Source organism: Myotis nattereri (assembly GCF_964212035.1).
Source record: "Myotis nattereri genome assembly, chromosome: 11".
Taxonomy (NCBI): Eukaryota; Metazoa; Chordata; class Mammalia; order Chiroptera; family Vespertilionidae; genus Myotis; species Myotis nattereri.
Genome location: NC_138086.1, coordinates 16,303,164 through 16,318,722, shown reverse-complemented (window position 1 = coordinate 16,318,722; position 15,559 = coordinate 16,303,164). Strand labels below are relative to the sequence as shown.

General features: G+C 43.3%; 2 protein-coding genes across 4 annotated transcripts in view; both read left to right on the top strand.

The window, feature by feature from the left end:
- The window catches only part of CADPS2 (calcium dependent secretion activator 2), a 480,839-nt gene that overhangs the window by 134,357 nt on the left and 330,923 nt on the right, over positions 1 to 15,559 (top strand). The gene's annotated exons all lie outside the window — the stretch shown is intronic.
- On the top strand, positions 4,659 to 6,664 carry RNF133 (ring finger protein 133). The gene has a single exon (XM_081102208.1). It carries the CDS (start codon positions 4,950 to 4,952, stop codon positions 6,081 to 6,083), a length of 1,134 nt encoding a protein of 377 aa, XP_080958334.1. The 5' UTR covers positions 4,659 to 4,949; the 3' UTR covers positions 6,084 to 6,664.

Below are 15,559 nucleotides of genomic sequence, written 5' to 3'. Positions count from 1 at the left end.
CTGGCTGCTGGCCAGGGCCTTCCTTCATTCTGTGCCACCCCCGGTGGTCAGCGCATGTCATAGCGAGCGATTGAACTCCTGGTCTCCCAGTGGAACTCCTGAGGGAACACTATGCATATTAGGGTTTTATATATATAGACTAGAGGCCCGGTGCACAAAAATTTGTGCACTCGGGGGGGAGGGGGGTCCCTCAGCCCGGCCTGTGCCCTCTCGCAGTCTGGGACCCCTCGGGAGATAACGACCTGCTGGCTTAGGCCTGCTCCCGGGTGGCAGAGGGCAGGCCCAATCCCTAGGTGCAGGCCCTGGTCGGGCTCAGAGCAGGGCCAATTGGGGAGTTGGGGCGCCACCCCCTGTCATGCATAGAGCAGGGCGGATTGGGAGGTTGTGATGCCACCCTCAGTCACGCTCAGGGTAGAGCCGATTGGGGGGTTGGGGCACCGCCCCCTGTCACACTCAAAGCAGGGTTGATGGGGAGGTTGTGGCGCCACCCCTTGTCACGCACAGAGCAGGGCCAATCGGGGTTGGGGCGCTGCCCCCTGTCACGCACACAGCAGGGGGGTTGGGGCTCTGTACCCTGTCATGCACAGAGCAGGGTCGATCAGGGGGTTGGGGAGCTCCCCCCTGTCACACACAGAGCAGGGCCCATCAGGGGGTTCAGGAGCTCCCCCCTGTCACTCACAGAGTAGGGCTGATATGGGAGTTGGGGCACCGACCCCTGTCACACACAGAGCAGGGCTGATCAGGGGGTTGGGGCGCCGCCACTCTCACACTCAGGGCAGGGCCGATGGGGAGGTTATGGCTCTACCCCGTCACACACAGAGCAGGGCCCGTGGGTGGAGGGGGGTTGGGGTGCCACACCCTGTCACACACAGAGCAGGGCCAATCAGGGGGTTTGGGTGCTGCCCCCTGTCATGCTAATCTCAGTGCCGGGAGGCCTCGCGGATCCACTGATCCCGGTGCTGGGAGGCATATTACCCTTTTACTATATAGATTAGAGGCTTGGTGCATGGGTGGGGGCCGGCTGGTTTTCCCTGAAGGGTGTCCTGGATCAGGGTGGAGGTCCCCACTGAGGTGCCTGGCCAGCCTGGGTGAGGGGATGATGGCTGTTTGCAGCTGGTCACACATCCTTCAGGGTGGGGGTCCCCACTGGGGTGCCTGGCCAGCCAGGGTGAGGGGATGATGGCTGTTTGCAGCTGGTCACACACCCTTCAGGGTGGTGGTCCCCACTGGGGTGCCTGGCCAGTCTGGGTGAGGGCCTGAGGGCTGTTTTCAGGCTAGGGGTGACTGAAGCTCCCCACCGCTCCTTTTTCCCTTTTTTTTTTTTATTCAGGGCCAGCTTTAGCTTGAGGCTTGGCTCCAGCTCTTAGGCCTCCGCTGCTGAAAGTAGGTTTCTGGCCTTTGCTTACAATGTTGCGAATCTGCTGGCTGAAGTCCAGCGGTATTTGTTACAGAGTTTCTTAAACTGCAGGCTCAGAGGCCTGCAGCGCAGGCGGGGAACGTTGGTTTCCTCCGTCACTGAGGCAAGCAAGCCTCATGTTAGTTTCAAGCTGCCTGGCTGCCGGCTGCCTTCTTGGCTGTCAGTTAATTTGCATATCTCGCTGATTAGCCAATGGGAAGGGTAGCGGTTGTACGCCAATTACCATGTTTCTCTTTTATTAGTGTAGATGATAGCACTTTTAGTTATGTAACTAAAACTGTTTTAAATTGTTATAGGTCTCATTTAGGGCAGCATTGCAAAAAATCATCTTTGTTTACCAGAGCACTTTAAATCCTACCATAGTAGGATGCAGCTATGGTCATCAGATTTCCCTTCTAGAAATAAGCTAGTAAATGCTTTTCTTCTCAAAATACTGGTCTCTCTCTTTAATAATGTAGAAAGTGCAGAGTTGAAATTTTCAGTTGACCTTCTGAATTCTGTCTTTTGCTTTACTTTCCTTTTACTCTTTTCAAGCATGTGAATAAACCCCTGTGTAATCATGAGAGACTGAAAGATTTGGGTTACATTGTTTTGATGAAAATCTCTATGGACAATATGCTGAACCACTGATGTCCCACTCAGATGACACTTTGTGTGTCCACACACTTCATACTAACTATACTGTCTTTTTAAAGAGTGGACTCTATGGAAGTACAAACAGATTAATGGCCTTTGGTAAAGGAAATTGACCATTATGAGCTGAGCAGTTCATGTCAGTAGTCTCTTATTCTACTTTTTGCTGGGCACACATGGCCCTTTTCTCCTTCCTCTTTCCTGCCTCAAGTAATCGTGCTGTTGATTCACAATTCATAAGAAGTACTATCATCCATTGTCCTAGTGAGACCCAACCAAAAGTGTCTCTTAGCATCCTGTGCATAGAGGTGAGAGGCATTCATTTTCAAGGTCAAAATCCTTCACTGATTTCCTAGCTGGTGAATAAGAACCGCTGAAATATACCCCCCAAAAAGTGTATGGCAGCCCCAGTGACTGCCCATGTTTGTTAGTTCACACTCTTTGGCTTGAATGTCAGATGGTGCCATTGACATAAGTGTAGCTAAAATACAGGCAGAGCTGACAGTGTGTATGTGAGGTCTTCCTCTAGGGATGTTTGTTGATTTTGGCAAACATTTTATTAAAAACATCTGTGGCCTTTAATAGTCACTGCTGTGGTTGTTTTTTTTTAAATATATTTTATAGATTTTTTTTTTTTTTATAGAGAGGAAGGGAGAGGGATACAGAGAAACATCGATGAGAGAGAAACATCGATTCAGCTGCCTCCTGCACGCCCCCTACTGGGAATGTGCCCGCAACCCAGGTACATGCCCTTGACCGGAATTGAACCTGGGACCCTTCTGTCTGCAGGCCAATGCTCTATCAACTGAGCCAAACTGGTTAGGGCTGTGGTTGATTTTAAGTGGGGACCTTGAAACTCTTCTTTTTAAAATTAGTAGTTACACTTTTGTTGACAATGAGTTATACTTAACTAAAACTGTTGTATTTAAACTTTCCTGCACCCTTCCTTTTCTTCCCTCAAAATATTGTTAGATTATTATCAGATGTCAAGGTCTGCAGAGAAATGAGATTCATGTTTCTGTCTTTCCTGCTGTCATTCCTATATCTGATCAGTGTTAAGTGTGAGGAAGTAAGGCTGGTGTCATTTAACAGGATACCCTACTTTAAAAAATCAAATCCACACCAAACTTCTGAGGAAGCTTTTAAGTCAATTTAGTACAGTGGTTTACATGATAAGTAAAAAATGTGCATTTTAACCAAATGTGAGTTAAAAATGGTATTACAGAATTTGTCATTTTTACCATGTATTTGGTGGCAGTGCTAATTTTAAATTATTTTGTTAAAACTTGCCATTTTGTTGAAAATATTTATTTTGAAGAAAAATTATAGTTATACTAGTGTCCCAGTGCATGGATCTGTGCACATTGGAAGGAAATTAATTAGAAGAAATATTTTAATATTGGTGTTTGCATCTTGCTAATGGAAAGAAAATTGGATTCTACTGAGTCTCCTATCTACCTACTCCAGGTCTTCTGTGAGGATCAAATGAGATGAGGCACGGGAAAACACTTCACAAACATTTGGTTAAACTGTAAAGTGTTTGCACGTGGCTATAAAGCAAGTGGGGTTCCTGGGCTGAAGAAACTCCAAGGATGCTAGTCACTAGGGAGAGGAAGCCAGGCGTTGCTACGTGATGTCATTACCCGGCGCCCACAGCCACTTTTTCTGGGCTGAGCTGTGGTCCGCATTTTGCACCATGGGGTCTCAGCAGCATTGGTGGGTGTCACTCTCAGGTGGCAGTGGGGCCTGTGTCCCACTTGGGGGAAGCTGAGTGTTGGTTTGTTGGTGCCAGGTCTGTGGTGCCATTTATTTTTAAATAGCCAGTGCACATCATGGCATCTCCTGCATTGAGTGTTTGCCCCCTGGTGGTCAGTGCGCATCATAGCTACTGGTTGGACAGACACTGACACTTAGCCTTTTATATGTATGTGTATATAGATATAGATATAGATATAGATATAGATGTAGATGTAGATATAGATAGACTAGATGGCCATTGCACGAAATTAGTGCATGGGTAGGGTCCCTAGCGGCTGCTGGCCACCAGCCCCAGCCTTCCTTTTTCCGTGCCACCCCCTGGTGGTCAGCACACGTCATAGCGAGTGATCGAACTCCAGGTCAGTGGAACTCCTGAGGGGACACTGCATATTAGGCTTTTATATATATAGATAGCTTTCTTCCATATGCGTTCAGGTTTTAAAATGCATGTGTTGTATGAATTTTATATTTAATTTTTAGTTTAATTGTGGTATCTGCTAACATTATTTGCCACTCAGGGATGAAATGTAGCTTATAACAACTTAGAAAAATTACCCATAACAACATTGACGCCTTCAAGCCAATTTATTTTACAGGATGCTCTAAGCCAGCGGTTCTCAACCTGTGTGTCGCGACCCCTTTGGCGGTCAAACGACCCTTTCACAGGGGTCGCCTAAGACCATCCTGCATATCAGATATTTACATGACGATTCATAACAGTAGCAACATTACAGTTAGGAAGTAGCAACGAAAATCATTTTATGGTTGGGTCACCACATGAGGAACTGTATTTAAAGGGCCAGCAGGTTGAGAACCACTGCTCTAAGCTCTTATCTAATTGGCTGTTGCCTTTTATGTCATAATCACATCACCCAACAAACAGTAAGCAGTATGTAGAGTTACAGCAGTGAACTAGGATTTTTTCCCCCCAATGTAAAGTTTTTCTCTCTCTGCCTCTAATAAAACATCTGCAACTCATACAACATCTTGAAGAATTTCTCACAAAAACATGCTGGGAGACGGTGGAAGCTGTTTTCACCCGGAAGGTTTTTTTCCTTTTGTTATTTTAAATTGATTGCCAACAGATGTGGGAGCCATCTCTTCTCATTGGATCGGTCCTTGGCTTATTAGGCAGAGAGAGATGAATCTACTCCAGATTGGCACTCAGAGAAACAGCACTGTGTCGACCTGGCTGGCCAAATTTACTCTTCTTTGGCTGCTTAGTCGGAGCTGCTGCAGAGCCAGCGCTGTTTGGACCGCGTACATGAACATATCATTTCATGTTGGGAATCGCATGCTGTCAGAGTTGGGGGAAACTGGAGTATTTGGAAGAAGCTCCACTCTGAAGAGAGTGTCGGGAGTTATTGTGCCACCAGATGGAAAATCGCAATATGCCTGCAGTCCCAGTACCAGCTTCAGCAGATCGAAGAACTCAAGGGTGTGGCTCGCGCTTGTTGAACGGGGAGGTTGTCCCTTCTCACAGAAGATTAAGGTGGCCGTTGAGAAGGGAGCCAGCGGAGTGATCGTCTACAACTTCCCAGGGACCGGCAACCAGATTTTCCCCATGTCTCATCAGGCCTTTGAAGACATCGTGGTCTTGATGATCGGTAACTTAAAAGGCATGGAGATTCTGCACTTGATTCGGAAGGGAGTTCATGTTACAGTCATGGTGGAGATGGGGAGGAAACACATCATCTGGATGAATCACTATTTTGTCTCTTTTTTGATTGTCACCACCGCTACGTTTACGTACTTCGTCTTTTATCATATTCGAAGACTTTGGGTAGCTAGGGTTCAGAGCAGGAGATGGCTGCGCTTAGCAACAGATCTCAAGCTAGCGTTTGGCCAGCTTCAGCTCCGGGTACTGAAAGAAGGGGATGAGGAAGTAAGTCCCAACGGAGATAGCTGTGTAGTTTGCTTCGAGCTCTACAAGCCTAATGACACAATTCGTATTCTGACTTGCAAACATTTTTTCCACAAGAATTGCATCGACCCCTGGATTCTGTCACATGGAACATGCCCCATGTGCAAGTGTGACATTCTTAATGCTTTGGGAATCCGAGTGGATGTTGAAGACGGAACACAGTCACTGCAAGTTCTGATGTCAAATGAATGGCCTGGTATTCTATCACCTAGTGAAGAGGGGACCGCCAGCGAACTTCCTCCTGCAAGGCAGCCAAATAAAGCGACCCACGTGGGAGAGGCGGCGGAGCGCCCTCCTTCCCCGAATGACAGCCAGCCTAACTCGGCAGAAGACGTTCATCCTTCACCTTGATAGCATGACCTTTGAGGAAGCGGATTAAACCTGTTTGTCAAACCAGGTTCTAATACTGACAAGCAGTTTGCTTGAAGTGTGGTTTTGTGTCCTTTTTTGTTACTTTGGTAATTTTCTACATTCTTTGTCAAGCCCTAAAGACAGAAAAAAAAAGAAAAAAAAAGGCCTAGCAGGATTTAAAAAAAAAAAAAAATCTTTGCTAAATGTAGCTTTTTGTCAATGCATGTTACTCCTGTGAGTATAGATGTTTATTTGTATGTACACATGCATGTTAAAAGCAAGGACAAACTTTTCTCCCTAGGTGTTTTTTGTTTTATGTATATTGAATTTATTTTAGTAGGAAAATTGTTAATATATTTGCATGTTCCTTATAATCCCAAAGCTATAAACTAAGCTTGAAAAACTAGTTATCTTTGCTGTGCTAGGAAGAGTAAAATGTATCTTTTGATAGTTATAGTACAGTATAATTTGACCTCCATTGTGCTATATGTTTTTATTCTTGTCATAAAAATTTGCTTTATAGAATTTTACTCTTGGCAAATAATTCTGTTCAAGCAATTAGTACATTCAATGTGATCTGCAGTCTTAAAAATAAAATAGTAGCACTCTTAAAGTGACCAGCAAATATTTCAGTGCCCAATATTTCTTATCATAATTGTTACATGTTCATAGTGTGTAGAAAGGCTTAAATGATAAAGAACCCCTAAGACATTTAGTCACGGTGTATTTACTTCCTATATGTTTTGTATTACCTTATTTATTTATTTATTTATTTATTGCTATTAAATATTTAAAATATTCCAGATTATTTTGGAGATAAGTGTCACACTGTAGAATTTTAATATGACATCTTGGGATTCTGTTCATTTTGTTCACTGTGTTTTCAGGAATATGGGGCAGAGCTGGGCATTTGAATATGTGTGAGTGAATGAATAATGATAAATACCTTTTTCATAATGTAACTATTATGTGTTAATCTGGAAAAACTGGGCAGTTTATCCCAATTGTAAATAATGGGACCCTAATCATGAAAATGCTCATCCTAAATCACTTTGACAAAATAGAAAACTACAATTATTAGACCAGAATTCATTATTATAACTTAGCATGCATACTTTTAATGAGGAGCTCTGACCTCTCCAGGGCTGACGGTGAGTTTTGAATTTTTGTGCAGCCCTAGATAGATCTGTTAAGAGGAATTTTGTGAGTTGCTCAGGGCTGACAATACTGGAATTCAGAGAGAGGCAGAAGGAGAACTTGTTTCTAAGAGCAGTGCCAAGGAAGACTCTTTCAGAGAGGGAGGGGCACAGCACTAAGTGGGCAAATGACCAGGCCTGGTGTTAGCCTTGCTTGGTACGCTCAGGCTTTTGTATAGCCAACCCTTGGGAGGTTTGGACTTAGTTAATCACAGGAGCTGCTCTTTGAAAGGACTGCATAGCACCAGCACGGGAGGATTTAGCAGGAACACTGCTCTGAGTGTCTTGTTGAGTTTACTCTGGGAGAGGAAAGTCATTTCCTGAGAGACCAAGGATCACATTGGAGAAACAGGACACTGAGAACCCTGTGAGAGCCACTTCTGCTAGCATCAGCTCCTAAGCAAGAGAAGCTGTCATCCTCAGACTGACTGCTGTTGGTGTCTCTGGGGTTAGCATCTCCTGGGGGTGGCTGGTTGCCCAGACGAATCATTGAAACTGTGGATGTGAATGAATGGGGTAGTTCTGGCAGTCCCCAAACCCGGGATCATTACAGCTCTGTGCACTCTTAGCACATTCACATGGGGTACATATTTCGTGATAGACCTAGCACTTGAAGAATTCGTCACTTACTCTTCACACTAGCATTGCCTTTGCGTTCTCTTTCTACCATTTCCCTGCACCCCCACCCCATTGGTTTCTCCTTTCCTTTGCCTTTTTTCTTTGCTTTGTTCCTCACTGTCAGCTTTAAATCTGACTTACCCTCATCTGTAAGAAATTAGCACGGGCACACTTTTATAATTAGGTGTCTTTTGTTAACGCAGTGTGCTTGTCTTGATTTGAGAATGCTCAGTGGATGCTCTTCAGAGGGTGGTTAGAATCTATCTGTTAGGTGGGGAGGGAAAGGTCAAGTTAGTGGACTTGGGACTGTCATTGCTGAGTGCCTGCTGGGAGCAGGCAGTAGGCTAAGAGTTTTCCATAGCTGTTTCTCATATCTGAACAAAACAGCCGTTTTATGCCTCAGAATGTTGAAAACAGATCAATAAACCACTTTTACTGTAGATTTAATAACTAGGACCTGGAAATAGCACTGGTATGTCAAATGTTAGGTACTATTCATTATAGTTAGTTTTTAACCTAGTGTGGTCTGTGGGCTACACTTTCTCTTGTACTTAGTGATGCAAATATGTTTTGCCATAATGATATGGGACTATAATGTGAATTATTTTACTCCTGATGCCATTGTTATAATGGATTTCTTTTGCATTTCTCCTCTGTATATATTTTTGCATTCTCTGGTAGTAAAATTGATTCCCCGTGCCTACCTCGACTAGTTAGGGGGCTGATGTTCCTTATAAAAATTAAACATTATTTTTCATTACTGGGACACATTAGGTTTAATAGCTACTAAAGTGAAAATGATTCTAAAGCCCTTACCACTGATTGGGTGATTTCAGGTAAGTTTATCTATGCCAGTGATGACGAACCTATGACACGCGTGTCAGAGGTGACACACGAACTCATTTTTTTGGTTGATTTTTCTTTGTTAAGTGGCATTTAAATATATAAAATAAATATCAAAAGTATAAGTCTTTGTTTTACTATGTTTGCAGATATCAAAACATTTCTATATGTGACACGGCACCAGAGTTAAGTTAGGGTTTTTCAAAATGCTGACACGCTGAGCTTAAAAGGTTCGCTATCACAGATCTATGCAGTTCCTTGCAGTATTACAACACGCTGATAGTATACCTGTCTCTTGCTATAGAATCATCATCATGCATTTGTCCTGCAGAGGGATGTTGGTCAGCCACAGTATTTTTAAAATATATGTATATTTTATTGACTTTTTACAGAGAGGAAGGGAGAGGAATAGAGAGTTAGAAACATCGATGAGAGAGAAACATCGATCAGCTGCCTCCTGCACACTCCCTACTGGGGACATGCCCGCAACCCAGGTACACACCCTTGACTGGAATCGAACCTGGGACCCTTCAGTCTGCAGGTCGACGCTCTATCCACTGAGCCAAACCGGTTAGGGCACAGTATTTTCAATAATGTGAATACTTCAGAGGATTTAGTGAGCTAGAGATCTGGCATGTCTGATAGTACTTAAGCTTAGTGTACAGTTAAAGTGTTTTCTTCCTCTGCAAACTCCCTGGTGTGTGAAGCAGCGCACAGGAGTCAAGGTGGGGGGAGGGTCAGAGTGTAGAGAAGCACCGAGGTAAAAGAGGGAGGCTTCACACGGTGATGATACTGTGAACGTCATTGAGGTGCCGAGGCCATGTTCTTGCTCTGCTATTGTTTTAGAATTTATTTGGTTTTGCATTTACTGCCTATTTTAATCATTTAATGCTAACTGGTGAAAATAGGATTACTGATTATTACAACTACTGACACAGAACTGTCTTAAAATGCATACCTGGTTTTCTAAACCATAGGAATTTTGGGGCGGGGGGAGTAGGGGGACACTGTACTCCACAAAACCTCCCATTTTCACATCTGCGCTACGGTTGGCAATACCTGTCTCCACAATTATGCTGTCATCTTGGCACGCCTCTGAGATTCTGTGTTCCTTTATGATTTCAGCTGCTCACATGCATTTTCCTCTTCCCTGTTGATGACCAAGGTCACCCTGATTTCAAATCTTGTCTGCGTTTGTTAACATTCATCTCCATTCAGTAACATTCCGTTGTGGACACATGTCAGGTTTTGTCTTTTTTGAAAACTTCCCAACATATAGCATCTTCCCCAGAATTCCTTACCTGAATGCACTTCTCATTCTCACCACTTGCTCTTTGTTCTCATTCCAAGCAGTTTCCCTTGCTGGTCCTTTCCCGGCCCATCTCATTTTGTTCAGCTTCAGCCCAGAGTTAAATTGTAAGCCATTTTACCCTTACTGTACCAAGGAATTCCTCGCCTCCTAGGAATTTTTTTACAGTAATATTTACTTACTGTAAAAATCAGTGATGTCTGTTGATTTCCACCCGGTTTTTACTTCTATGTAAAAATCCTTTATTAATTTCTTAATTCTTTTTTTTTTCCTCACAGAGCAGTGCTTCTCAGCTTAAGATGCACAACAGAATCACCGGGAGAACTTTTAAAAAGACTTGTGGCTCTGGCCAGATAGTTGAGTTGGTTGGATGTTGTCCTGTATACCACGTAGGTGCGATTCCTGGTCAGGACACATTCCCAGATTGTGGGTTTGATCCCTAATCAGGACATATATGGGAGGCAACTGATGGATGTTTGTCTCTCATATCTCTCTCTCTCTCTCTCTCTCTCTCTCTCTCTCTCTCTCTCTCTTTCCTTCCCTCCCTCTCTCCCCTTTCCTATCTCTCTAAAAATCAATAAAAACATATCCTTCCGCGAGGATAAAAAAAAAATAAAACCTTAAAAAAAAAAGACAATGTCTGGGCTGCACTCAAGTCCTATGAGCTGCCTAGGCATCAGTTTTATTTTAGTTACCCAGGTGATTGCAATGTGCACATTGAATTGAGGACCTCTGCCATAGGGCTGTCCCAAAGCACCTTTACAGTCATCAGGTTCCCAATTTCACCCACTGCTTCATTCAGATCAACTTGTTTTCACTTTACTGAAAGTATTTAGGTAGAAATAGACATGTCACGTATAAATGTTTACATTTAATGAGAAGGAACTGATAAAGGCTTCTGGGAGTATGAAGGAATGGATTTCAGCCGGAGAAGCAAAGATACTTAGGAAATAGCATTTGAAATGGAACTCTGCTGGATTGGGAGCAAGGGCCTCATAATGGAGGGGACAGTGTGAACAACAGTGTTTTGTAAAGAAGTTTTGAGTGTCATGGAGAATTTGGTTAAGGAACTTGAAAATGAAGACAGGGAATTCAGAGTCTGTTGCAGTGGTCTGTGAGTGATGAGGTGAAAGTATGAACGAAAGCAGTAGTTGGTGAATTTGTAACCAAAACCCAGGGCTGGCTGCCTGCTGCCACAAAAGCCAATACTCACGGGACAGGTGCTGGTGGAAAAAGAAAGGGGTTTATTCAAGTGCTGGCCACCTGAGAAGATCGGGGACTACCATCTCAAAGCCCATCTCCCCACCTCCATGCAAGCAGTGTTTTTGTTTTTGTTTTTAAGGAGGGAGAGGGAAATCAGAGTAAATAAACCAAGGAGCGGGGTAGACAGGTTCTCTGTGTGCAGCACAGTCTGTTCTGATAAGGACCTGAAACTGGTCAAGTGGTGGTCTCGTGTGCATTCTACTGGTTTTCGTTTGAAAGTAGCCAGTCTCTAGAAAATGGATGCTTCCGTTTAGGAAGTACTGATTCGAGAACTGGTAGTTTTCTTTTGTAAAAAATGACTATTTAGTCTGAGAGGTTTTATATAGCCTTCTTTTCCTCCGGAGCTTGAAAGGGCTAAGAAATAATTTCGTAATTTCCCTAAGAATTTATATCGGTCCATTTACAAAGTCCAGGCATGAGGTGCACAGTCGCCTGTTGAGAAGAGTGCTGGGCTTTTACATCACCTGACCCGCATTCATATCCCTTCCTGAAGGCAGAACGTCACAGAGCACTGTCCTCAGACCAGCAGATCAGCACCACCACTTGTGGGAAATGCAGATTGTGAGGCCCCGCTGCAGACCTATGGAGTAAAAAACTCAGGGCGCCCAGCGATCTGTTTTAACAAGTCCTCCAGATGATTGGGGTGGGCATTCAAGTTCAGGAGCCTCTGCTCTCTCAGAGACTCAGTGCATTTTCAGAAGAGGATGCACCATGCATCACACAGTTGTAATTAGAGAGACATAGTATAAATGGAGATGGTTGCAAATCTTAAAGCTCTACACAAATAACAGTTACGATTCTTGCACTAAGTTGTTGGGCATATTTCGCTAACCCAGCTGCTGTCCGATGTATGCATGACTTGTGCGTATACATGCTACTCCTTTCCTCTCCCAGTTCTTATTTCTCTACCACCACTATCACACTGCTGAGGGAATTGTGAGGAATTGCATAGATTTTCTACAGTTTATGAATTCCAAGGTAGAACAATAGAAAGAAACCTGGAAGGTGCAAACAGTTTAGGGCATCTCCACACTGGACCGGGAGGCCCACGCTGGAAAAGGATAATTTTCTGACTAAAGGTATAAAAATAATTTACTTAAAGAGTGGGTCATAGGTGAAATTCAGAAGGGAATCATGTAAATTCCTGGGTTTGGGTCCATAAAACCAGCTTCACAAAAACGGGAGAGACTCAGTGTCCATAAAAATGTAGCTGAAAATAAATGCAAGATGAGCCAGTGGGCATCTAAGCAGGCCATCTGAAGGGGCGGGGAATCTCAGGCATTCACAGCAGCATTGTGTCTTTTCTTTTAAAATATTTTATTGATTTCTTACAGAGAGGAAGGGAGAGGGACAGAGAGTTAGAAACATCGATGAGAGAGAAACATCCATCAGCTGCCTCCTGCACACCCCCTACTGGGGATGTGCCTGCAACCAAGGTACATGCCCTTGACTGGAATCAAACCTGGGACCCTTTAGTCCGCAGGCCGACACTCTATCCACTGAGCCAAACGGGTTAGGGAAGCAGCATTGTGTCTTCACTAGAACTAATATCTGTCCTTTTCTTTACATTGATGGTGAGATCTTACCCAGATTAATCAGTCATCTCATTTCTTTCTTTCTTTCTTTCATTCATTCATTCATTCATTCATTCATTCATTCAACAAATAGTCATTGCCCAGGAAATACAGAGGTGAGCCATCCAAACTCATTGCTCACCTAGAGCTTACTTTATAGTGGGAAGAAATTATAAAATATATAATGTGTAAGTGCTGTGGAGACCAAGGGAATAGGATGGGGACTGTTAGAGGCAGAGTCACAGTTTTAACACCTTTCGTACCGCTCAGGAGTTTTCTCGTGTTTCGTGCGCCATCTGTTAAGGACCGCTCACGAGTGTTCTCATTTTCACGCCCATGGAAAAAGGAGCGAATCTAGACACTTATGTAAATTTTGTTTGGTCCCTCTTCATAGAGGAAAACGTTTTACGCAGTACCATACATTAAAAAAGTACTAGGAACTTGTTTAATTGTTTTTGTAAATAAAAATGTTATAATTATTGAAAAACAACACCTAAAGTGCATTATGATGATTTAAATAATGTGCAGTTTGCCCAAAAACGTGCGGTCCCTGGCGTATGTCTTAGCGATTTCTATGCGGCATGCAATGTGTTAAGTAGAGGAGACTTCACCAAGGACATAAACAATTGAACGATGACCTGGAAGGAACGAGGGGCCGACATCAGAACACAGAGAGGAAACGCGGGTCATGTGCAAAGGGGAGTCGCCACGTTAGTCAGGGGTCTTGTCATCTTGTTAGTCAGGGGTTCTTTCACCTGGATGGTGAAGACAGTGTTAGCTGCCATTAAATACTTGGAAAATGGCCTTTGAAAGAATTTCTAAGTTAGAAGTAGGTGAGAGCATGACAGTCATCGGGAGAGTTGTGCCACCTGGGAACCACTTGCCAGTAGTTGGTCCTGCCCATCGACAGGCTACTGCCTCAGGGAGCCACGAGTTTCTCTTCCCTGAAGGAGTCTGGTGTTTGGATGTCATTTTGATGGTGAGGGAATATAAGCTCTGGAAGGGTGGCTGGATTTATAGTGCCTTTGAAGTCCCTCACAACCCTGAAAATCACATTCTGGGATTGAAAAGCATTGTTCTTCCTCACAGAGTTGCCATCTGGTGGAAAAATAAATAACTACAAGGTATAAATGACACAATGCAACAAATATTTATTAAGAGCCAATATACAGCTGGAAAATGTAGTCACATTTTAGGTTCATTTTTCTTCAACTTCACAGAATGTTGGCTTTTAAGATTGATTTACTCTCTAGAAATTTTATTTTTTTCATTTTCATTTGGAACTTTATTTCTCTGTAAAGGCTCTTGGCTTATCAAGAGTAAATAACTTACTACCCTGCAGATTCATGTTTTATAAACTTAAATTTTGAAAGGGTTTGTAGCTCATTCTCTCGTATCCTTGTGTAGTATTGTGGAGAATATAATGATTTAGTTTTTAGGGATATCTTTTCTCCCCAAATTAATATTTTTTTCCTCTGTCAACATTAATACATCACCCCCCTTCTCAAGGGAAAGTTTCTCCACCTGTTGTATGTCCAGCAAAGGACCAATTTTTATAGTTTTCCAATCCACTGTGGATCATTTTGTTAATACAGAATCATGTTTTCTTCTTGTGACTCGCATAACAAAAATAATTTGGATTAATGGAGGGACGGATAGATATGTGAAAGAAAAACTAGACTAAAATGTTACTCGTAGAATCTAGGTAGGAGGTACATGTCAGAATAAAAGATTGCTTGTTATTTTTAAATTCTGATTTCTCCAAATTTGGTAAGTAAAGGAATGGGATTCATTAAGTCAGTGATTTCCAAACCACTATAAACTCCTTTCCCCCATTTTTCAGTGTGTTTGGTCATTTTCATAACAAAATATAAATTCTCATGTTTTCGGCTATCATGGCGGCGTCACATCACTTTAAGTGAGAACACTGACCCAGAAAGGCTCAGTGTCTCAGCTGCCCTGACACCTTGGCCACTCGGGTCTGATTCCGCTCTGCTTTTGCCCCATCATTTCCCAGCTGATGAGAGGAGAGTGGAGAAGTGAGAGCAAAGCGAACAGAGTTACACCATTAACGGCAACAGGAGTAAAGAGGAATATTGTAAAGCTGTGAGGCAGTGGGAGCATGGTTTGTTTGTTCCATATAATAAAGGTAAATCATTCTAAGGATTCATTGACCATTCGATATTATGAGACTCCAAATATAAAACACTGCGTTTTTAAATTTTATTTTCTATATCATTACAATGATGGAGAAAAACATCCCCAAAACTTTCCTTCACAGACTAGGCAGAATAGGGCAGCCCAACCCCAGGAACTTCCAGACTTTTCTCTCGTACTCTGACACATTGAATGAAATGGGGGGAGGGCGAGGCCGTGGAAGAGGAGGCATCTTCTTCATTTCGGATGCATGTAGACATTTGCTTAGAAATTCACATTCCCGGTGCCGTGGCCCCCTTTTCCACTGTGAACATGACCTTGCTCCCCACTCAGGATCTCAGGCTCAGGGTCCCACAGATTGGAAGCCCAGCTTCAGCCCCATGATCTTGTTTCTCTGTTTAAATTTGTGCTCAGAGAGAATAGAGTGGTAAATTCTGTAGTTACAAGGGTAAGGAAAATTTGCCATCAGTTTAGGGAGAGTTAAGGTAATGAGTTGGAAAATACCTATGAAGAAAG

Bases quoted from the DNA above. Each gene is read 5' to 3' on its own strand.
- RNF133 (XM_081102208.1), top strand. From the start codon at position 4,950: ATGAATCTACTCCAGATTGGCACTCAGAGAAACAGCACTGTGTCGACC.